The 24151-nt window shown below is 39.6% G+C and overlaps 1 protein-coding gene across 1 annotated transcript in view; it reads right to left on the reverse strand.

Annotated features, from left to right (window-relative positions):
* slit3 (slit homolog 3 (Drosophila)) overlaps window positions 1-8102 on the reverse strand; it is a 241283-nt gene extending 233181 nt beyond the window's left edge. Inside the window, exon 1 of the mRNA XM_026182115.2 lies at window positions 7337-8102. Coding sequence (XP_026037900.1) covers window positions 7337-7527 — 191 coding nt within the window. The 5' untranslated portion in view covers window positions 7528-8102. The remainder of the gene's footprint in view (window positions 1-7336) is intronic.
* Window positions 8103-24151: the final 16049 nt, after the last annotated feature.

Consider the following 24151-nt stretch of genomic DNA (forward strand, 5'->3'; position numbering starts at 1 on the left):
CTTTTAGAGTCACAAGCCAAAGGGGCTGTAAACCAGCCCTGTATTTGGTTAGCTCTTTTCTTTGCAAGAGTTTATAGGGTTGCATTGCTTTTGTCTCGATTTACTACTGCTGTACTGTAAGTGAATGGGCTGGGGTGCGGGTGGAGGGGTAATTTGGCTGCGGAGAGGCCACTTGACAAGAACAAGCCCTGCTGCTTCCTCAATGGGGCCCAGGTCAGAAAAAAATGAGAATGAGTGAACAAGAGGATAAGAAAATGAGATTAGGGTGAATGAGAGATTGAAAGAGGACATGAATGACAGAGACAGAGACACAGAAACACTGATGCATGCATGCACAGTGCAGTGACCTGTTTCTCCATAAGCTTCCAGACTCCATAAATAGTCTATTTGAGCAGTGGCCTGCAAACTGAACACTGTGGTGGAAGTCACTCTATTACTCTGCCACATACCCACAAATAACCACATAAAAATGTATATACACAGGTGTAGTGAAGGAGTACAAACAGAAACTCACACTGAGAAAATAAAGTCCGTGCAGAAGGGAAATAATATGTTGCTTTGGTGACAGTGGCCTAACAAAACAGTGGCATAGCTTGTTAACATCAAACAACTCCAAGCTCACTGCATAGACACACACACACACACACAAATCTATACTAGTGTTATAGTATGACACACACTCTGAAGTCCTCCAAGTTGAGGACTTCTCATTCAGCAGAAAGTCACAGAAGGTCATTCGTGACTCTGGGTTGTTTCTATGTGACACAAATTCTCTCTCATTATATGTCAAAGTTTCCATCTAACCAGTTTCATGTTATTTCTGGTGAATGCATGAGAGTGAACTGTGTGAGCTTGTGCCTGCCTAATGATGAGTGTGCACTGTATGTGTGGGACTGCAGGCTAGATTTTTATGTGCTTCATGAATATGCATTTCATTTAAATTATGTACCTTTTCATGCCTGCGTGTTCTCTTGCACTAAGTTTTTGAGGACCCGTTTTGGGACCTTAACATTTCGGCTGCTTCTTACTGCATCAAATAGCTGTTTGAAGATTAAAAGAAAATCACATGTAGCCTATTTTTTCAGTCGCCATCAAATCAGGATTCTTCTGTAATCGTACCAGAAGTTAATTACTGAGGTCACCTAAGACATTAGTACCGCGAAAAGAAGAAGAAAATACAAGCTGTCAATTAATCACACAGGTGTTAAAGCAACCCCCAGGTTAACAAAACTTGCTTTCAAGTGGAAATGAAAGCAAACTGTGAAATAAACACCCACGGTGTTCACATCCATCACAGTTAACAGACCTTTTCTGGTCCAGCTTGGTTAAGAAGGATTTTCAGACATGTTCTCTTCCGTTTTATACTCCAAATGAAATGTGTTAGTTATTGATGGCTTGTCCGGGGGTAGGTAATTAATTTCCCCAAAGGGTCACATGAGAAACTGGGACTGTTTCAACAAGTGGAACTCAAGTCTGCTTAATATTAATTTTATCTCTTTATAAGCTTCTTGGCTCTGTCCTTCATATCAGTACCAGTTTCTCACGTGAAAGAAAATGGACTGACCACCCCTGAGTCATTATAGAAGCTCTTTTATGCTCCCAGGAAACAATGTTCATCCGTCTCAGCTTTGGCATAATTTGATACAATATGTAATGTGCTGAGAATAGACCAAAAAAAAAGAAAAACCAACGCACATTTCAACAATAAGGCTTTAGGATTAACTTTGTGTTCAAAACTGGATTTTCTAGTATTGATGATTAGGTTAGAGTAAGAGCCTACTGTATATAGTAAGAGCCCTCAAAAGTGCAGTACACTCCGGTACGTGCACCTCCATGTGTTTAGTTTGTTCGTTACATTTGAATATGTCTGTATGTTTTAATGTAGCATCCGGCTTGATCCATTTCCCAGAAGGGCAGTGCCCACTATCAACGCCAGCTGGCTCCCTCTTTGACAAGCTTAAAGTAATTATATAGAAAGGTCATGTGCCCGCATGCTGGAGAAACTTGAGGAAAAGAATATCACCCACTGACCTAGAAATGGAGCCTAAATGTTGGTTAGCCTCACTTGTGCCATTTGGCATACCATAACTGAATCAAACATAGTTAGAAGGGCACAAAGTGATTACCACAAGATGGCCATGGATGATAGGCGTGACATTAAGAGGCTGTTGGAAAACAGCAAGCTCACTGTGGTTTTTACTTCTGAGTTTAGCTCTGTCTGCTATTGCAATAACACTCGGCTGCTCTTCAGACAAATTACATCATCATCATACCCACGATAACAGTAAAGAACGGTCTCCACTTAACGATGGCTTTTGTTCAACAGTTACCAAAGGCTGTGTTCATTCATATGCAGAAATATTGCACAAACATCATAATTAGTTTCCTGGTTCCCATAAAACAAAGCAGTACAACTAAAGATTCATGGAACACATCAAAACTGTTGGAACACATTTTGAACTTAACATTATCAGACTCTTTGGGTGGGGCTAGCAGCTGTATACAAAACACTGTTATTTGCAATGATGTCAGATAAATATTCAAGACAGAGCCAAAAGTAGCTGGGAAGTCTACACCACAGTACTTTAGTCATTGCAGATTGATCCAATCAAATTATTCCAAATTTAGGGAACTAGAACTATGTCAGCACAAATTAGCTGGTCTGCTCCATGCGCAGGATAGAACCAAAGTATTCAGAGATCTCGCACACACACACAAAATTCCAGCCCCACCATGAAATGCCATTTCATAGCCGAGGGTGTGGTGGTTAGAGCGCCCACTGGCCAATCAACACTAAGCTTTGATAAGAGCCAGAAGCAGCGGCTAAAGTGTGTGTGTCCACACAAACACACGCAGCAGCAGCAGCAGCAGGGATCCTACTGTTATGCGCTCTGTGGTACAGTAGGCTGGCACGTTGGGGGGAAATGGGGGTTGTGAGATGCTGCTGGCAAACTGATGGTGTGTGTGAGTGCGTGCGTCGGAGGGGGAGGTGGAGGTCAGAAAAAAAGTGGTAGAACTGAGGAGTGAAGCAAAGGAAAAGTAGAGAAGAAAAGAAGTTGGGCAGAAAGAGCGAGAGATGTAGGAGAAAAAACAACGGTGGGATAAAGATAAAAAGCTTGGAGGGGAAGGGAAATTAAAGAGCAGAAGGGGAGAAAGAACTAGCTGAGAAGAGAGAAAGCACAGAAGGTGTTGCCTGTACAAATCTTGCCAAAATTTACTGGTGGTGTTAGCGAGGGACCAGAAAACTAGACTGTTAAACTCAAATTTAGCTTGTGCAAAGCTGGCTGAGGAAACTTGCTGCCAGTCAACTACAAACACAGTGCATGTATGAGGATGCAATCATGCACACATGCACATTGTGACAAAATTAAAACATGCAAAGCTTGCACAAACACATGCAGAAAAAAAACAAACTGCAGCTCGAGCGATTGGAAGCTCCCTTTGGAGTTTACGGCATTTGATTCTCCCACATTTTCACAGCAGTTGAGGCAACAGTTTGGAATTTGAATCTCAGGGGAAAAAAAGTGTTTGTGCTTTTTTGTATGTGTGTCTATGCAGACCCTGTAGGGCAGGTGTGAACCGAACCCGAGAGAGAAAAGCCGTTCTTATGTTTCAATTCACTTTACCCAACCTCGTTAAGCCTGTTAAGCTACCCCCAAAAACCCTCCACTCAAATTAGATGCAAATGAGGCCTCAAGTGGCTTTCCAAGTAGAACATTACGGAATTGACTGGCCCGAGGTAATCTTTGAGGCTGGCAGCATGTGAGTGTGTCTGTTAAGTGAACAGTTGGGGCCACCACAGTTTTTCTCTCGTTAACCTTTCCAAATGTTTACAATAGTGAGGAAGACCGGGCTTTTAAAGAGATTGATTCTGTGGTTATGACAGGTGGACTGCGGCGCTTGCTTACTCGTTTTCACATGTAGCAGAAAGAAACTAGATTCAAACTTTCGCACTGTGTGTAATAAAAAGGCTAAGTGGGGGCATATTGTGAAAGCTACATGAGTGTTACAGTGCTTTCATGCTTTACAGTGCATCTTGACTGATTCTCTTCACTCCAGGCATCCACCGTTCCTCAGGAAATTTACCACTGTGAAATGTTTCAGTGTTATATAATGTGACAGTATATCATGAAATCCTCTTAACTCCATGTGTCACGTACTTCTGCTTTACTCTGCTGTGAATTTCTACATTTGGTTTCATAAAACTTCAAGCAATCGTTCTAAATTACTCTGATTCGATATATGTGTCTATAGAGGGTGCGGCAACGTAGAAGTTGAAAAACATTTTCCCGGAAAGATAAGGTGAAAGCCTCGCCTTAACTAAATGCTACATGTTTTGCGCCCTTGATGCATGTTCTAGTGTTGTGAGGTAACAGATACACATTATATTTTCTAATATTTCAGCGAGAGAGAGACAAGAAAACTTTTAAATCATAAAAAAGATGGAGGATTTCAGTGCTACAATATTTAAAGCAATGTTGAAACCATGGGCGTAATTTCCAGGGGGGTTATGTTATCTTTACTCATTTCAGTTATTACCAGCAAAATAGTCGCACGTTTAAATTTGGACGTTGGAAATTTACCCAGATTTATTTATTTATTTAGACAGAGATCTTGAACTATATTCTACACCAGCGGTCCCCAACGGACCGGTTTATGCTCGACAATATTTTCACGGACCGGCCTTTAAGGTGTCGCGGATAAATACAACAAAATAAAACTAGTACCGGTACTGAAAAAAAGAAGATTTATTCATAACACACGTGAAAAGACCCAGGAAAACCGAGTTAACGATAAAAACGATAACGAAATAACGCTGAAAACCGATAAAAACCCTGAAAACCATACATTTCACACCTGAGCCTCAACTTTCGCGGCCCGGTACCAAACGACTCACGGACCGGTACCGGTCCGAGGCCCGGGGGTTGGGGACCGCTGTTCTACTCTAGGATGATGTGAATTGATTTAAATGTATATGGTCCATTTCATTTTAAAATGATCAGTTAAACTCTTTTAAGCATGAACAATTCATAAAGTTCTTTTTTTTAACCCAAATCATAAGGACTTTTATCCCTAATTGTGACTTTTCACTTCACTTCAAGTTTATTGCCAGTTTTTGCCACCATGAAAAAGTCTGTTATACCATAATGTCAAGCCACAATGACGAGTGTGTTAGTATACCATAGAAAAAGCCCGGAAAGTCTTGAAATATGGACGAAAAAATAAAAACTTATAGTCTTAAAGAATCTCTGCCAATGGAAATCATCACCTTACGCTTTTGCAATCTGTAAATGTGTCAGTGGTGAAGTGTGGAAGTATTCGATTATAGTTGAGAAACTTTTTGAAATTTACAACTTTTACTTAGAAGTTAACAACTTTTTTGTTACAAGAATCTGTTGTCCACATGAACTTTATCACAACTGTCAAAATCAAATCCCTGCTTAGGGCAATGATGCTCATCTCTCTTAAAACAAAGTGTCTGTTGTAACCTTTAGGACTAGAATCTCATCCATTTTAATGTTTCCCAACCCAGACTCCCTAAAATATATCTGCAGAGGGAGAACGAGATGAAGGTAGAAAAAGAGGGAGGAAAAGAGCAACTCTTGGCCAAAGTCACATCTGAAACACTGACCTGGATAAATCAGAGAAACATAAACACAGAGTTTCTGGACTGAAAAGGGAGGGAGGGGGCGCTGCTACCCCAAATATTCCACCCTGGGGACCCCAGGGAGACGCAGAAGACCCCGTTATCCCACCTCCCCATCACAACCTGCTCTAATTATTTATTTTTCTTGGGTCTAAATGTCTTCGGGGGATTACTGTGCAAAAGCCAACAGGTCCTAGGAGGTCACAACAGCCCTGTTGAATAGCAGAGGTATGGGGGTTCATTGTTAACACTCATACATACACACACAAGAAAAGCAATCACACCAGCCAGTGCAAACACGCAGGCACACAAACATATGAAACAGCTCAGCCAAGCAAAAATCCACACACACATGCTAATCACATGTTCATATCCACCAGTACCCCCCACATCCACACACACACACTCACACATATTCACAAACATGACCCCCCACTTTCCTCAGCAGCCTACTGATTGTGTTTGTTGTCTCAGGTTAGGTCTGTTGTTGATCCCCTGCAGGGCTTTTGGCTGCTCTGTTGTCATGCATAATCACTTCCATACCTTAACAGCAAAGGTGTGTGTTTGTGAGTGCATGTGTGTGGCTGCGCTGATGTATACGTGTCAAGATCAGGCTGGAGGTGGCAGCAGCGCCTGTCAGTGTTCTGTCCCTGCCTAAGGAATGAATATGATTTTAAACTGTCACCCAGGCTAAGAATAAATAAAGAAAGAACCAGTAGTTCTTGAAGTGAAAAACACTGAGGATCTAGTTCAGTTTTACTTATATTCTACAAAACTTTAGAAAGTCTTACCCAGGCATGTGAAAGAATACAATTTAAAGTGATTTAAGGCGACTTTCTCACATTCTTTTGACCTGTTTAAAATTTCAAAAGCTTTCTCTAAAAACATAGTTGGTGACTGTTTTCTTAACCACCTCTGTTCATTGGGGGTCGCAGGTGATTTTAGGGCACTTTTGTGTGTGCAATATATTAAGCTAGAATAAAATAGCAGTATTTTAAACTAAAGGCATTGCAGCTTTTCACAGTAAGACGTACCCTTTGAGTAATATGCTGACAGGATTTTTGATAGCAGTAGTTTCCTTACGATTTTTAAAAGCCACATAAAGCCAGTCATCGTCTAAAAAAAAAAAAAGCTTTATCCACTTTTATATAAAAGTTATGTCCCAACTTTATATAGCCTGAGTAGTAATCATGGCAACAACGATAAAAAAGTACCAGAAATAGTACCAGAGTTTTACATACAGGACGGGGGTTTATAAGATAATATAAAAACATGAATTTAATAAACTAAATGGGATGTTGATGCACATGGATGCTATTACAGTAGCCTGCTGTATGAAATAAGTACCGTTATGTGCAAGTGATGAAAGTTTAACAATGCACGACTAAGTTTTCGAGATGTTTTTTAAAAATGTATTTGCTTAGGCTGCTGCCCCCGCGACCCGGCCCCGGATAAAGCGGATGAAGATGGATGGATGGTATTCAAAATATTTTGCTCGGAAAAATCTGCGAAAACGTGCAGTTTTCCTACAGAGCATGTTAAGTTTAAAATGCACTATCCACAATTCAGGAGCATGGGAGTAATGCAAAGGGAGAAAAGGTGAATAATAAGGTCAGAGTGCCCTCTATGATGAACTTTGGTTAAATTGATGCAATTACAGATAAGTTGAAAAAAAACAACTGCTCTTACAGGCGCTCGGCATTCCTCGGTATTCCTTTGGGCACAGTCTTCAAACCCAGACCCTGGCAGTCCACATGAGATCCGGAGCAGCTACACTTGTGTGGGCATCCATTCACCGATGTAGCGCACACCAGCAGAGCGAAAGCTAGAGCCCAAACCCGGCAGAGCGCGGCGCGCTTCCCCGGTGTGGTCGGAGGCATTATAGCAATCCACCGAAATTACTTCCAACAGACGTTAATTGAAAATCCGCGGGGGGTGAAGGAGACACCGTGGAAGTGCGGATCCTGTGTAAGTCGAAGACAGGACGTTTTTTCTGTGGCAGAATTTTGGAAAAAAGAAAGAAAAACGCAAGCCGAAATCAAATTAAGTTCGCTGTTGCACGAATTCAGAAAACTTCTCTCCAGAGACTCGGTAACTACGAGTCTACTTAAAACATCCCTTTGCCAGTGACGAAGAAGACAATAACAACGTAGATATGACACGCTAGACAAAAACTTTAAATATCTATTCGTGCGTCACTCAGCTCAATGCGTAAAAGTTTCCCCAAATGTTCTCCATTCCCAAACTCTCCGAGAACTTATGAGCCTAGCTTCTAAACCTTCCAAGGTGAGAATATTCAGCTGGGGTGTAACCTCCTTCCAAGGAACATCCCTCCGCTGCCAGGGAGTAAAAAGTGAGAGTAGTAAAGGAGTTATAATCACACACATACAAAAAAAAAAGTTGAAAGCGCAGTGGCGCAACACAGACTGATTCGCCTGGCGATTGTGAGAGCGAGAGAGGCAAACAGATTTGTATTTAGGTTCCCCCCAAAATCCTCCTTCCCTCTCCCTCCCTCCCTCTCTCTCTCTTTCTGTTGATGTCAGGAGAGTCGGAGAGCTCTACAAACTTTGATTCGTCCTTTATCTTCCCCAAGTCTGTAAACCAAACTCGAGTAAACTCATTTGAGCTGGTTTCTCAGCAGCTCTTCTTTTATTTTTTTAGCCCATTTATCAACGTAATGAACTTGCTATCATGTTTTGGTTTTGAGGCGCGTCTTTTTTCAGCCATATTTATCATGCATCATCCTGCGGGAGTCTGTGTTGTGTGTCAACTTCATTGATAGATGCTTTAACAAGTAGCATATGACAAAAATGCTGGATGACAGCTCAGTCATAGTTGATCACATTTAATTAAGCTGAACTTATCTGTTATGGTGTTAGAAAATCCACACAGTGTACAATGACTGTGGGGGTGAAACGAGGCTTGTTGCGACAGGTGATACATATATACATATATGATCAGCTCAATATAAATAAGTATGGATTTAAGGTGAGTTAAACTTATATTCTTAGTGGCCACAGGCAAAAGTTAAAGCTCTTGCTAATAGTCCAACTACTCTTCATCACTACACAGACTTGCACACAGCTCTTGGTGCAGATAGCAGGACTAAGGCTAAAAGAGTTTTCAGAGCAGATAAAGTATGAAGACTTGCAGAGTGTTGCAGTAGTGCTGCTGCCCTCTATTGGTAGAAGGAAATAAAGGTGGATTATCGTCAATTGCAGTTATAAAATAATTTCATTTCTAATTGAATCAGTGTTGTCTAAATTAATCCAGTGCATTCCGCCAAATCTAAAAAAATCTGATGGGCTTTTTCTCAGCAGTGTCTCAGTCTTTAATTAACAGTGGGGAGTTCAGCACGGTGGCACGGTGGTTAGCACTGTTGCCGCACCGCAAGAAGGTCCTGAGTTCAATTCCACCATCAGGCCGGGGTCTTTCTGTGTGGAGTTTGCATGTTCTCCCCGTGTTTGCGTGGGTTCCCTCCGGGTACTCCGGCTTCCTCCCACCGTCCAAAGACATGCAGCTTGTGGGGATAGGTTAATTGGATAATCCAAATTGTCACTAGGTGTGAATGTGCGAATGAATATGAGTGTGAATGGTTGTCTGTCCCTGTGTGTCCCTGCGACAGACTGGCGACCTGTCCAGGGTGTACCCCGCCTCTCGCCCTATGACAGCTGGGATAGGCTCCAGCGCCTCCCGCGACCCTGAAAAGGATAAGCGGAAGCGAATGGATGGATGGATGAGTTCATAAATATTGTAACACTTAGGTCTCAAACTGAGCAATTCAATATTTCATTCTTGGTCTCACTCTAATTAAAACATCAGTTTTCCTGCCAGTGGGAGCAAAAGGGAGACTTGTGACTAGTTTAATATTTGATTAATTCTCTGTAAACAAATCTACTTCGAAGGTTTTTCAAAAATTCCCAAAGCTTTTAGAAATCCATCCCATATCTAATTTAAATTTTAATGGTTTGCATTTGGTGTTTGTTCAGTTCCAGAAACAGACTGATTCACAGTTAGTCATGAATTTTTTCAGTGCCTTGCAGAAACTTGCATTAATAGATTTGCTGAGGTGGAAAACACATCATCATCAGTCTTTCTGCTCAAGACCGGGGATATTGGACCTTCTACCACTGTTGTATGAACACTTTATTATGCAATATTAATACCCCCAATCTAGTGTGTGGGTGCAGGATTGTGATGTCAAGAAAAGAAGCTGCTTTGAAAATGAGCTTTGCGTCACTAGAGCAGAGGAGCTTTGTAGTGACTAATTCAAGCACCTCCTGGGGCTCCGCCAGGTGCCCTCTGGCATACAGGGAAACCAAATCCCGACAGAGTTTCCTGGGTCTACACAGACGTTTCCTCCGTGCTGGATGTACCCAAAAAGGCACAGTAGTGAGCATTCTGTTAAAGAAAGTAAGCCAAGCCTCTGCACAGAGAAACCTCAACAGAGTCCGTCGCCTGTCCTAGCAAAATACATCCCAAAATTTGAAAGTGGGTAAGCATGACAATGACTTATGACCCTTAAATTCAGCATAATCTAAACAAAAAGTGTATCAACACAAAATTTCCTAACCACATGTATCCACATGTGCATCCATTTACTCTTATGACAATAAGGTACACATACACAGACACACACATAGAGCCCTTTCCATCAACAGAAAATGAGGATGGCAAACCAAACCAAAGAAAAGTTTAGAGGCTGAGCCTATAGAACAGAAAAATGGGAAATAAAACTATTCATTTCTTGTCCTGACTGGTCATTAGTTTAGTAAAGTCATCAATACTGGTGAAAGATGTTGGTGCTGCAGAGCTAACAGACCTAAGGCGTGGTAAATTAACATAAAACTTACATCAAATCTGTAACAATTGCCTCTGGATTTCAGCAACACACCACTGTGGTTTCAGCTTAGATGGGGCTGAGATGGTAATGGCGCTTTATAATACATTTAAAACTGCTAACAATCTTTAATTACCTGTGACAGCAGTTATTAAATTCTTAATCTAACAAGGCTAAAGAAATTAAATATATTTAAATAAATAAAACAGATTATTGACCTGTCTTGTGCTGGCATTTGTTAAAAGTCTAAATAAATATGGCTGTACATTTTGGTAATGTCATCAAAAAAGCCACTACATGGGATATAGTTATATTCTTGACTTCACCAGCTGTTTAACATTCTGTCATTTGGACAGGAGCAGCAGGAGAGAACAGGATGTACAGACAGATATACAAAGAGATTCAAAACAAAAATCAAGGCTGTATTGGCTGATCAAAAAGTAAAATAAAACACTTTCCAACAAAAAAGGTACAAGAAGAATGAGGAACGCACAGAACCAACAGATGATCTGACAACACACAAGTTGATAGGCAAGACTATGTTACATTTACTGAGCAGATCAATGATGAAACACAGGTAAAAGGAGACAAGGGTGTATAATAACAAAAAAACCCTCAAATGCAAATTAAACTAATGACCTAGACACTGGGCTTTTCTGATTTCATTTCATCATTGTTCCTTTTTTCCTCTTTTGCCCTCCTACCTGTGATCCAGAAGTCAATATCTACACCCAGATGAAGAATGTCTCAATCCCTTACAAGCATCTGAAGGAAAGAGAGACAGAAGACTTGCATTGGGCGCGATCATGGATGATGCACAGTTGCATCCTTTGCTAAATATTTTAATGTTCAACAGTTCACCATATAAGACACAGTGTCTGACAGAGTGACTAAGCAAACCAAGGAAGGAGGAGGACTCTAAACAGTTTGTCACATTTATCCACATCTTGTTTTCATTACTCAGTATAATCAAACTTTCTTACTTTCACTGTTTCAATGTGTTTTTAATGATATGATATCTTGTCAAAGTACCATGCACTATAGTCCTTAATGTAAAAAAAAGTCATAAGCACTGTTATCCGGTTGTTAAGTGATGACGGGATGAATCCTACTTCCGGGCCTAAAGTAGTCTGCGTTTAATATGGCTTTTGTGTTGTTAACATGTTTAATGTTTTGTATTTTCTTCTATTTAAGCCAGACACGGCTAGTGACGTCAGACTTAACAACCGGATACCCTAGATTAAAAAAAATAAAATAAAATACAGCAGTAGTTGGGCTATCCGGTCATTAGCCATTTCCGGGTCCAAACTCTTCAGGTCCCAAAGTCAGATGAACACTGCAACGTCACTGAGAGTTAAAAACTGTCTAAATTCTTTCATCTTTAATAAAAATGATCAGTGTGGCTCCTCTACCAGGTGTAACAATTACATTTAACATTCAGGCATCTATGAAAACAGAATTTATGAAATTTAATAGAATTCACAATAACCCAAGAGCATTAGTACAACACTGAAGACTCATCATTGGAAAATAATACATAAAAATAATAATAAATAAACCTCAGGAAATAAAATAAACAGAAAAATTGAAGACTTAAACACAAAAACGGAGGAAACAAACCTAAACAGCAACTCAAATATAAAACTACTAATTCAAACTTCAAAATCAGCACAAAACCATAGGACCATCACAATGTGTTGTGTAAAGGCTTGTTGCATTTGTGGCACCAAGTGTCAACATGAATCCATTTAAGTCTAATCACAAATTCTAATGTCTGGTCTCTCCCTCATTGTGATGAAGAGCTGGTTCTGCCAATACTGGCCTTGGGGTCTTTTGAAAACCAGCCCACATTTTGATAAATCTGAGATCCTGTTATTAAACAGTGTTACTAGCAGAATTTAGAGTAATTTCAATGGAAAGAAAATCACAGTGGACAGAATGTGTGGGCTGCATCCTCCAATAATTGATGAAGTTCTTGTGGAAGCCTCATCCATTGCTACTGACGTCAATGGCTCCAATGTCGAGCCCAGCAGTTTTATTGTGCCAGTTTTTTGTCACCAAAACAAATCTTTTTATGGTGGAAACGACAGAGTTGTGGCACGAACTCCAACACAGTGCGTGCACTGCCTGATGCTGCAGTGAGTGATAGTTTACACTTGTCCTTGGGCATACCTTTCAAGAGAGCGAGGTTTCCTGGACTAGGAACAGCAAAAATGCATCACAGGCAACTATCTAACTATCTAATGCATGTTTGTCACGAGCTGAGAAACTCACAGAGACCCCGAGAGAAAATCACAACCCTATTATGTATGTGCGATTCCGTTAATGTGACACAAGCAATTCAGACTTGTCCCCCATTGAAAATGCTACATAAATGTTAATTGGGTTGACCTTGTATGATTACCATTGTTACTCAATGGAAATTGTCCTGTCGCTGAAGGCAACAAGAGCTGTGTGAACAAATAAATAACAATCACACACACACTGAAACACTCAAAATGAAGGAGATACTATCTTATTTTTCCTAGGACAAACCAATGCTTATGAAACCACTCTCTGAAGGCTTTGTTTGGGCTCTCTGCGCTAAGATGCATGTCATTAACTTTTGAGGTTGAGGGTTTAAAATTTTGTTCAGGACCTTTGATTCATGAGCCCTTCTTAAGCATTTTCTCTTAGAGTCCCCGCTGTAGTGCATAAAGCGGAAAAACCAAAAACATCCAGAGTGCCTGACAAAATGAGACATTAAGCATTTCAAAAGTGAATGGAGTTGGCTGCCGCTGAACTTCTCACACCACATAACTAGGCCCACTCTTTCTTTCGTTTTGTCTTTCTTTTCTCACTCTTTCTCTTGCCATTCCTTTGGTGCCCTTTTCAACCCTGCATCGCATTCTGCCCGCTTCTTAATCTCAAAACTTCCTTTCTTTCGCTTCAAGTCATTGAGTCTCACCACATCCCTCATACATTTCTGTTTTCCTTCACAAATGCCCATCATCTTTCTTTCTATGTAATTCCCTCTTTATTTATTGTACCAATGTTTTCATTTTTATGGTCTGCAAAACAACGTGCTACTAATTAGCATCTTTTTGTGGTTCTTTATGTGGAAAGCAACAGCTTCACGCATCCATGCTCAGAGAGGTAAACAAGGATGCATTAATATTGTGCTGCCACAGGAAATTTCCCTTTTTTTTTTAACCTAACAGCACATGCAAACGACAAAATATATTCATAGAAGGTCGTTTGGTTCGTTTTAAGGAAATATGAGTAACATCTTCTCAACGTTGTCAACTTTAATACACTTTAATTGTTCTTTCCATAATAAACGTGTCGCTTCCTGTGTGAAAGGGCCAATTGTCTGATTGTTTTCTCTCTATTACTGCAGCGTCTTTAACTTGCAATAGAAAAATGCCATGAGATGAACGTAATTGTGTATTAGTGTAAAAGTAAAAGTAACAAATAAGCCTCAAGTAGTTACTCTAGATTATTCTGACTTTATCATAATATTTTACCTAACAACATGTAATAAAATAAATAAATAAAAAATGAAGGTCAGCATTTTTTAAAGTATTGATCATAGTTAATACATTCAAGTTAATTTAATATGATGCAAATACTGGGATATTCACTTCCTGCCCTTTCTCGCTTTTCGCTTCTCCTCACATGTATTTTCCTTTTCTCTTCTCCTCGCTTCCACCTCCTCAGCTTTCGATAGATTAAAGAATAATTGGTGGAAAATTTGGGCTTCTCTTAACACTGGGCCCCATCAATTTAACTGGTCTGATATCTGATGGCATATTAATGGTTCATGCTACAAAGCTGTGTGAGTGCCCATGGGTATTAATGTAGGTGATGTGTGGGCCTAATTTAACAATTTTTTTTAATGCCTGTGATGAAGTACGTCCTCATATGTGTGTGTGTGAAAGAGAATGTGTGGTTTAATGGGTTTTTTAGCCAGACAGATTTTTGGCTGAGCTCTGCTGTGGCCCCTGCAAAGCTATTATCTCCACATACACTGTGTACACACTTCCTTTGTGTGTGTGTGTGCGAGAGATGGAGAGAGGACGAGAGAAGAGAAAGCCAACTTTCGAAGGGGGCTATCATAACATGTGTGTACGTGTGTACCCGCAATGGACCACATGTGAGTTTTTTTCCTAGCTGGGGTAGAGAAAACCCTGACCAAGAGATCCCTCATCTATCCTCGTCTTTTCATCTAACTACTTCAGGAGTAACTTAAGCTCTCACTCTAGGCCAGCTAGTCTAACTCCAGCATCAATTGTATCCATCTTGAGTTTTTGTTTTACTTTAGAACATACTTAACGCAATGTGCACTAATGAAGAAATATTCAAGTAATCTGTGCTTTTATATAATTGAAAAATATATTAAAAATGAATGAAGAATGAAGTTATTCTGAGATGTCTAGTGATTCATACGTTTAAAACAGTACTCTTGCAGGGAAGGTATTAAGGCTTTACTTGCTTTCTTAAATTCCTACAGGATTAACACGTATACATCATTCACATATAAAGGGATTTTAACATTGTTCATCATTTTGTAGTTGGTCACTAAAGGACCTGATTAATTCATGGGCTTAATCACTAGTTTCAAGCCATATTCAAAACTGCACGAAGTTCATTTTGTTCTTCTTCAAGTCAAAAAGGAGGCTAAACGAGGGGATGCTCACTGACTAACAAGTCCCTTACCCAAAACAATATGCAGCAAGCCTCAGTTTCAACATGCGATCCAGCTCTCTGGTTTCAAAACATCAAGATGGCAACAATGAAAGGATGCTGGCTGAGACTTCCTAAAAGGAGTTTGCAGATCAGTGGGTTTCATCACATATACGTTCATCGTCTATGTGCACTCTATGAGAAGTAGTTTAACTGCTACCCATAAAATAAAGACGAAATTAATTAACCAACCAATTCACAATACCCCAGATTATTTTGTTTATAGTTTGGTGCGTATTATTATAATTTGTTGACTTCCATGATCTTTGGCTGCACCACTTTCTCCCTGGGTGAAGGTTGGACTGGACACATCCACCTCCAACATATCAAAGGCACATTGTGTGAGTTACTTTTTAAAATATGATATTTTTTCCTCACATAGGCATCCGCATACAATAATCAGTTAAATATGCTACAGGATGATATTTTCTACTAATCACTGGTTAGTTTTAGCTTTGGTGTGACTTCATTTTAACTCTGCTCCTGTGGGTCTTTTATTTTAAATGTGCTAAATTAACTCATATTTTAACCTTGAACCTAGCACACCTACTTGAGTCCTAATTTAAACTATTTGTTCCCATTAGCCAATTCAGCTTAACAGTAACTCTTAAGAATTTTTCTGAATGGACTGTACGTTATGATGAAAGTCAAGAAAAAGTTTCCAGGGCCTCTAATAGACCATTGTCCCCATAAAGTCCACAACGTAAAGCTGAATAAAGTTAAATATTGCACAGCTCTTTTCTTAAGCACACACGCTTGTGCTTCTCAAAGTGCAGTTAAATAATGCCATATGTTGCTTCACCACCTTTGTTTCATTGTGAAGATATTTCTTCTCTTGCTGCTTCCCGTGTTGTGTTTGATTGATGGTGTTATTTTCTAGAACATCACACTGATGCACACAATCATGCGCAGAGACACACGCCATCAAACTGAAACCTTAGTTGTGTGTTAGAAGGATTATTTTGCTCAGGAGATCCAAATGTCTGTGGACAGACTGAGTTAGTGATACTCTTACAGTGTATTTTACTCTTTCAGAAATATTGAAAAGAAACCTGACTTTCCTTCTTTTAGTGTGTGATATGCATTTCAAAATTATAAGGAAATATTTCTTTATTTTGTGTAATTTGGCCACGACATCTCGCCTTTGTGCATTTCGTGAAACACAAGACCTGGAAACACTTAGAAAAGCCGCACAGTTCTGTAGAGCAATTTGTTATTTGCTGTAGATCTGCATGTACAGTACACACATACACCACCTATAATGGCTGGGCAGCCATGTGTTTGTGTGATTTAAGGTTCGGTAATAATAAGTCATTAAACTCTAACCTATGTGATTAAACTACTGATTGAGCAGCAGCACATCTGCACAGCTGACCTCTTGCATATGTGTGTGTAAGTATGCTGTACCACAGCCCTAAGCTATTTACTGACAGGCACAGCAGCATTTGTCTGCAGACGGTACAGCAGGAAAAAGGTCTCAGGAGTGCTTACATTTATGTGTAACAGCCACAAACATTAGACACATTAGCCATGTCCTCACTGTTGGCAGAAATGCTACCCAAGGACTAAAACTCAGTTTGTTAATTGTTAATTGTTTTATTATTTTTTAGCACTCAGTCCAACATTTATGTCAATGGGATGCATGAATGTGTTCTTTAAAAGAGGTTAAAAATCAGATGGAGATAAAAGAGAGAAAAACAGGCAAGGGGAAAGTAAGAAAGAGAGATATACATATAGCTATTTTCTGAGTGGCAAATAACCAACTAAAATATTTCTATTCACAGCGAGTGCGGTAGCCACAGTCACTAAAAAGCCTCCTACACTCAAACACACAGAGAGAGACACAGAATCCTTTGTCTAACAGGAAAAAACAGAGCTGAGTAAACAAAAGATCAAGACGACAAATGGACAAGACAGACATAAAAAGTTCAACCATTTAAAATGTGCCCATATCCTCAAGCCTTTAAATATGTTTAACATAGCAACTTTTAATTGATCTGACAATGAGAATGAAGTTCCAATAATGCCTTAATTGAAGCTATACACAGCTAGCTATTTCTGTGCATATCATTATAGTGTGTTGCAGAAGCCTGTGCCATCTTCACTTAATTTAAAGTGAAAGCTAATTATTTAGATGTTGATTTGTAAACCTACACTCCTCGAGGAACCTTTGTAAAGGCTCTATTACACTAAAATAGTGTGCATGTGTTTAAGCGTGTGTGTGTATTCAGTGCAGAGGTTAACCTCTTCCTTTTCCGCCCTAACAAGGAATGGTCAGAGGTCGCGATACAAATGAAGGGAGAGAGGGAAGGGGGATGAAAGGATAAATTGTAGGAGGAGGCAGGGAAGGGAGACGCTAGATTGATTGGATGCCAGATGTCTAATAAGGTCTATAAATAACCATCTGACAGCACACAGCGGAGTTTGGGCAATGTCACAAAATCTGGTTTCATTACTAAGTAACAACAATATTATTTGTGATATTGATGCATTTGATCTATAAAAGCCATCAAACATTTTACCAGACATTAAGCATTATTGTAACTATTCTTTCACTGAATACGAAAGTAAATGCACATTTAAAATAAGTAATTTTCAGTGATAAAGTTTAAAAAATCATTTGTTTTGATGACTGAATACACAGAAACCTGCATCAGAGTTGCAAATAAGAGAGCTAAGATGCGATTCCATGATCTTTGCGACTTTCAATACTGATATTGATGTTCAAAACCATTCTATCTCCTGTCACAGTATATTTACACACCTGTATGGAGTCATTCATGAAATGATGCCAAAGTGTTATTAATCTGTCTTTGTCTCTGAAAATATATGTTTAGAGTTTGAAATCTGACATTTGAGAAAAGTCGTGCAGTCATTTCTTTTGAATAGTAGCTCAAATTTGGGCAATAGCTCAGACAAAAGACCAGATCAGCTTAAATCTTCTCACCGTGAAAATCTCATTAGCACTTTGATTGTATTTGCACTTTCTTGAGTCAGATGTTAGCATAGCTCAAAGGGTTTCCGTTTAAAATCTACATAAACTTATCTGCCCAGGAAGTAAAAGACAGGACGGAATAGTATTTCTACTTCCTATCTCCCTCACTCGCCACTTTCTCCCTGTCTGTCCTCCCTCCATCCATCTCTGCACTTTCCTTTGGTTTGCGTCGACATTCTTCTCTATCTGATAGCTGTAGTCTTATCAGTGTGGAGGTGCTGAGTAACGAGCAGTTCCAAACCTACACCGTATAACAACAACACATTCCTGCCTGGTGTGTGGAAGTGAGCGTCAGTGCCTGCGTTTCATTCAGATATGTTTCAGTCTGCGCCTGTGTCACAGGAAAATAGAAAGAACGGGTCTGTTTTTGCAAGGTGTGGGTGTATGTTTCTAGAGATATGAAGGTGATGCAAAAACGTGTGCGTGCATGCGTGTGTGAGTGCGTGCTTGGTGTGGACACATTCCTCTTCGCCACTTCTAAACCCGGCTGACTCTGCTCTGAAGGCCAATCAAAACAGGCATAAATCGCGGTGGGATATAAAAGCCAAAGCTGGGAAGAGTATGCGCCTGTGTGTGTCTGTGTATGTTTTGTGTGTGTGCTTATGCACACAAATGTCGGTGTGATACAAGAGAAACACTTTCAACTTTTAAGGTCCTTTGACTGAAAAAAGAAAAAGAATCGGGTATTTTTTTTTTTTAATTACAGTGAATTAAGCTTAGCTGATATCTGTCATTCTTAAAAAATATCATAAAAGTACCATAAGTTCTGAATATTTTACAATAAAAGAATAATTATGATACGGGACATTTAATCATAAACAGGCCACACAGGGCACGAAACCCATAAGAAATCATTTCAGAAGAGAGGAACCTTTAATGAAAGTAGGCACTTGTTAAATGCTCTGACACAAATTTGAGCTGACTTTACCCCGTTCAACTGCCAGCATGGATCACTGGCTAATTTACTGCATGTTACCTGATCCACTGGGGGAATACCATCACAGGTGTGGGGGAATATGTGTGTTTGACTGTGGGTGTGTGTGTGTGTTACAGAATCTAGGGTAATACTATTACCCTATCAGCGTCTCATTTCCACCCCCAGTGCTCTACCTGTGATGCTATCTGTTCCATTTATTAAGATATGATTACAAACATGCAGGCTCTCTGCCTGGTATGAGAGGTGCATACCTCAGTGTGTGTGCTTCCTTTCATCTCTGCCAGGAGATTTCCTCATGGTAGCCTGAAAAAAACATATATATTAAATATAAATATTAAATTATATTCAAAATCTAAATTAATTATAATATTACAAATATTTGTTCAATGTGCTTTTATTGTAGATGACAAAAAAACCCACAGTTTTGCTGTGTGGCCACTCTTATTCTAAAGTAGGGAGAGACTGCTTCTTTCACTTCAATTGCTGTGGTGGTAATGGCACATTAAAATAGTTTACATTGTTTGAATCATGACAACCTATAATGCAACAACTTGACCTGTATTTTTACTGTTGAATGTTAAAATGTTAAAAAATGTAAGTTGAGTAATTTCCTGATGATAGTCAGAACTCTAACAGTAAACTTGCTCACAGCCACTTCATTAGGTACATCTGTTCAGCTGCTTGTTAACAGAAATATCTAAGTGACAGGAACTCGGGTATATAAACATGGTCAAAATGAGCTGCTGAAAAACGAGACACGTGTCCACATGATCTTGAAGACAAAAGCATCAGAATGGGGAAGAAAGGTGATTTAAGCAACTTTGAATGTGGCATGTTGTTGGTGCCAGACGGGCTGATCTGAGGAATTTCAGAAGCTGCTGATTGGATTGGAATTTTCCCACACAACCATTTCTAGGGTTTACGGAAAATGGTTCTGTGGGAGTTCTATTGGTGAAAATACTGTGATGATGTCTGTGGTCAGAGTTAAATGGCCAGACTGCTTTTGATCTCAGTTTATGCAGAACACACAACACGTGCTCCATGTCACAAAGCGGAAATCTTCTCAATCTGGTTTCTTGAAAATCCCGGTGAGTTTACTGTATTCATGTAGCCTCCACAGTCACCAGGTCTCGATGTGACAGAGTAATTTTGGAAAAAGAGGAGGTTTGCATCATGGATGTATAGGCGACAGATCTGCAGCAACCGTGTGACACAATGATGTCAGTGTGGACAAAATCTCTGAGGAATGTTTCCAGCACATTGTTAGATTTCTGTCACAAAGGATTTTGTATTGTATTTTTAAACTTATCCAACCATATTAGGAAGGTGTACACGCTGCATGTTAGATAAAGATCATACATCAGTAAATAGATCACAGATTAACCAGAAAAAACGGAAAGAAACAGAGAAGATGATGTTCACAGAGGTTTACAGAGGAAAGTGAAAGACAGCCCTGGTTGTCTGGTTAAGGTAGAGTGTGTAAAAACCAACATTTGATAGTTTTCAGTCCCAGAACTCACTGTCAAGCACCCAGCAGAAGTATTCAGGTGAGGACAGAAATTCAGGAAAGGAAATTTCTTTGTTCTCCCTCATGAAAAAAAGCTCTTTTCTACCCCTGAACAAAATGTAATTGCCCTAAAGCGAAACACTGAACCCAAGGGTGCTCCGGGGGAGCTGCTCTGTGGTCAACACTACAAGATTACACTTGAACTGGTCAGCTCCCAGGTGTGCATACAGGTTTGATGTCTGACCCTTGTTCCTCTGTGAATATCCTCCAGCCATTTCTGGAATGGAGAATGGGGGCAGGGCAAAGGTCACCTTCAACAAAATTAGACGTTGATCGGGCTGATTTCCAACACTTTTGTAAGCTTGAGATTGAAGTACACATTTTTTGATTTTGATATCAAAACATCACAATTTCTTTTTCTGATAGGCCTCAACTACCTCTAGCACCTCCTGCGAAATAGAAAAAAGCGTTACATGCCACCTCAACAGTACTTCATACTTTATACTTTCATTTACTGCACATAGTTAGTTTATTCTAAGATGGTTAATTGTCCCCATCTTTCATCAGTGTGGACAAATACAGATGGCAGTTGAGCAACCAAGCAGTTATGTAGTGACAAGTGAACATGACAGCTGTAGACAAAGATTTCAATCAATATACCACAGCTGCTGAGACGGATTTTAAATCTGAGACATTTGGTTTGATTCTTGAAACTAAATGTCCAAGTCTAACTGCTTGCCCCATTTAAATATCATAATCATTTTAATTAGTGCTTTCAACAGTACAGAGAGAGAACAACTACTGGACAAATGCTTTTATAGTACTTCCTATGTAAAGATTGCTTTTACTATAACTGCCCCAGCGTAGCGTCATGACCCGACCTGATGTAAGCATTTACTCTGATAACACTCACAGCCAAGTCTTTGAAGTTAGAAAAGAGGCATGAAAGTTTTACCTTTTCTATGTGCTTTATGGTTTGAGAAATTTAAACATGATTTCAGTTTCTGCTTGAAATAATAGAGTGACTGATCTCTAATGAAATAAGTCTAACTAGGACTTTTTTTTTTTCACTCCAACGATCCTGAGACGTTGAAGTCATAACATCAAAGCAACAAGCCTGCTGGTAAATGGCAAGACCAACTCACCAGGAGTCTCCCATGGCAGGACACACACACAAGTGAACATGAACGGCTCCACGCTGCTTGCTTATCTCTGATCCGCCATCTCCCTTCCTGTGGTTTGGATCTGATGAAGCCGAGTACTTCAAAGTTTGTGTGTGCGCTCGTACTGTATGCGCCGTATATGTGTGGATGTAATGGAAAGCACCTGCACTCATTGAGGCGGGGAAATATTTCGTGTGAAACAATGAGGAGACGCGGATGGATGAATGACTGGATTGATGGAAAGATTTTTGAAAGGGATGGAGGAATGAATGGAAATATGTCATGTGTTAATCTGTAAAACAACTTTCACAAAGTAGTTTCCTTGGTAATGCTTTGGAAATAAATTAGATTAGACCGATAGATGGAGAAAACAACACAGAAAAATCCATATTGGGGGGTGGGGGGCTTCGTGAGGATAGAACAAGGAGATGAATTGTGTTAAAAGTGAAAGGTAGAAAAGCCGTGGTAGAATTGGTAGGGTGAATGGAGGGATGAAAAGAGTGATGGGGAGGGGATGTGGGAGATTGAACTAGGGATAGCAGTGATCAGATAAAGTCAAAATAGAGATGAAATTATAGCACACAGGAGGGAAGAATAAGGAAGAGAGGATTTAAATGTCTGAGAGGACCATGCATGCACAAGTCTGAGAGGTGGATCAAGGGACAAGGGGAGGTTTGAAAGAGGGATGGGAGGGTGAAGAGGATAATCCAGAGTTGCAAAAGTAAATGTGAGGTGGGGTGACTGGCAGATTTCAGCCAGAGTAAGTAAGTTGATTGGAGGATAAAAATGTTTGACAGTAGTTTTAAAGAGTTTGAGGTTTGTGGACAAAAAGCAATGTTTTGTGGTCAATTTTTTATCCTTGTTTGCTTTATTTTACAGTTAATGCGGGAAATACAAAGAAGAGAAAGAGCTAGTCTTTTGCCAAAGGTCAGTTCACAGTCCTGGAAATATATGGGATGTTCCAAAAAGGCTGTGGGCCACAGTACATACTTAAAGCCATTTTCACACAAGGGCTGATCCTTGCACCATGCCAGATAGCCTCCATTTGGCACCCAGGATTGCTCGTTTTTGCTCGTATAATTGTACTCTTGGTGCTCTTGTCCCTGTTTTTTAAATTTATGTCAAACTGAAAAGAGTGTATCGCCTCTCTCCGTTTGTGTGCCTCCCTCGTTCAACACACATCATCACAATGTGATTATTTCAGTGGAACGGGTCGAGAATCAATTTTTCCTGATGTTTATTTGGGCCCTTTTTGCGCGCGCTGAAACATGCTGTTACATCCATCCATTTTTATTTATAAAGCACTTTAAAACAACCACAGCTGGCACAAAGTGCTATACATTGGAACTAAAAAATAAAAATACATAAGCTATAAATAAAAACCTAATCAAAAAAGGCCAAATAACTAAGAGGAAAAACTCAAAGCATTTCATTTTTATCCTCGTAACTTTCCAGAAACAGCTGCAACCGTTCAAAGACTGACAGCATGCTCAGACTTTGTGACGTTTGGGTGCAAATGTGCTAAAAGTTTAGATAACTGAACAAAAGCTTCTGCTAGTATTAATACGTGGAGTAATTGATGATAAATTTGTATTGCTATTCTTGTAGGAACATGAAATTAATTAATTGCCATGCAATGAGTTAAATATACAGAAAATCTCTAGACACTATACAACCTTAAATACATTTCAATTAATCACATCAGTAAGTTTTAAGGTGATAAGTGCAATTTTTGGTTCAGGGTGATAAATTACCTTGTTATTATTTTTATTATTATTTCATTTACATATTTAGGTATTTAATGACTTCAAAGCATAAAACTTGTGAATTCTGTCTTTTACTTTTGTATTTCTCTTCCAGATGTTGCACGCCTTTGTGTTCAGAATGAACATGATGTTTCCCAAAGTGCAAGTTAATAAGAAAGTAAAACTGTGTAGTAGCAGTCTTCTTTTCTCATGGCAAAATTTAACTGATACAGTTAAAGATCAGTGGAAGTGTGTGAGTCACAGACTCGATTATTGTGATGAAATGGATGCACGTCCAAACAGTGTTTTCTTGGGGGTTGTTGGTATGTTTGTTTTAGAGTGAGAGAGTGAAAGACAGATGGAGGGGATGAGCGTGAAAGGGCTCGAAAGCAGAAATATTATCCAAAAAGTAAGCGGGAATAGCTAAATAACAAGCATTCATCTGACAGAGCAAGAGAAAGCCCCTTCAGAGAGCGGCTTATTAGATTTCACTCGACTTTGCTTTTAAAAGCCAGGAGTTTGGGACAAAATTATATGTTTCAGAGCACTGTTAGCAAAAAAATCTGCACGGAGTAGCAAAAGTAAAGACATT

Source organism: Astatotilapia calliptera, chromosome 2, assembly GCF_964374335.1.
Source record: "Astatotilapia calliptera chromosome 2, fAstCal68.1, whole genome shotgun sequence".
NCBI classification, from domain to species: Eukaryota; Metazoa; Chordata; class Actinopteri; order Cichliformes; family Cichlidae; genus Astatotilapia; species Astatotilapia calliptera.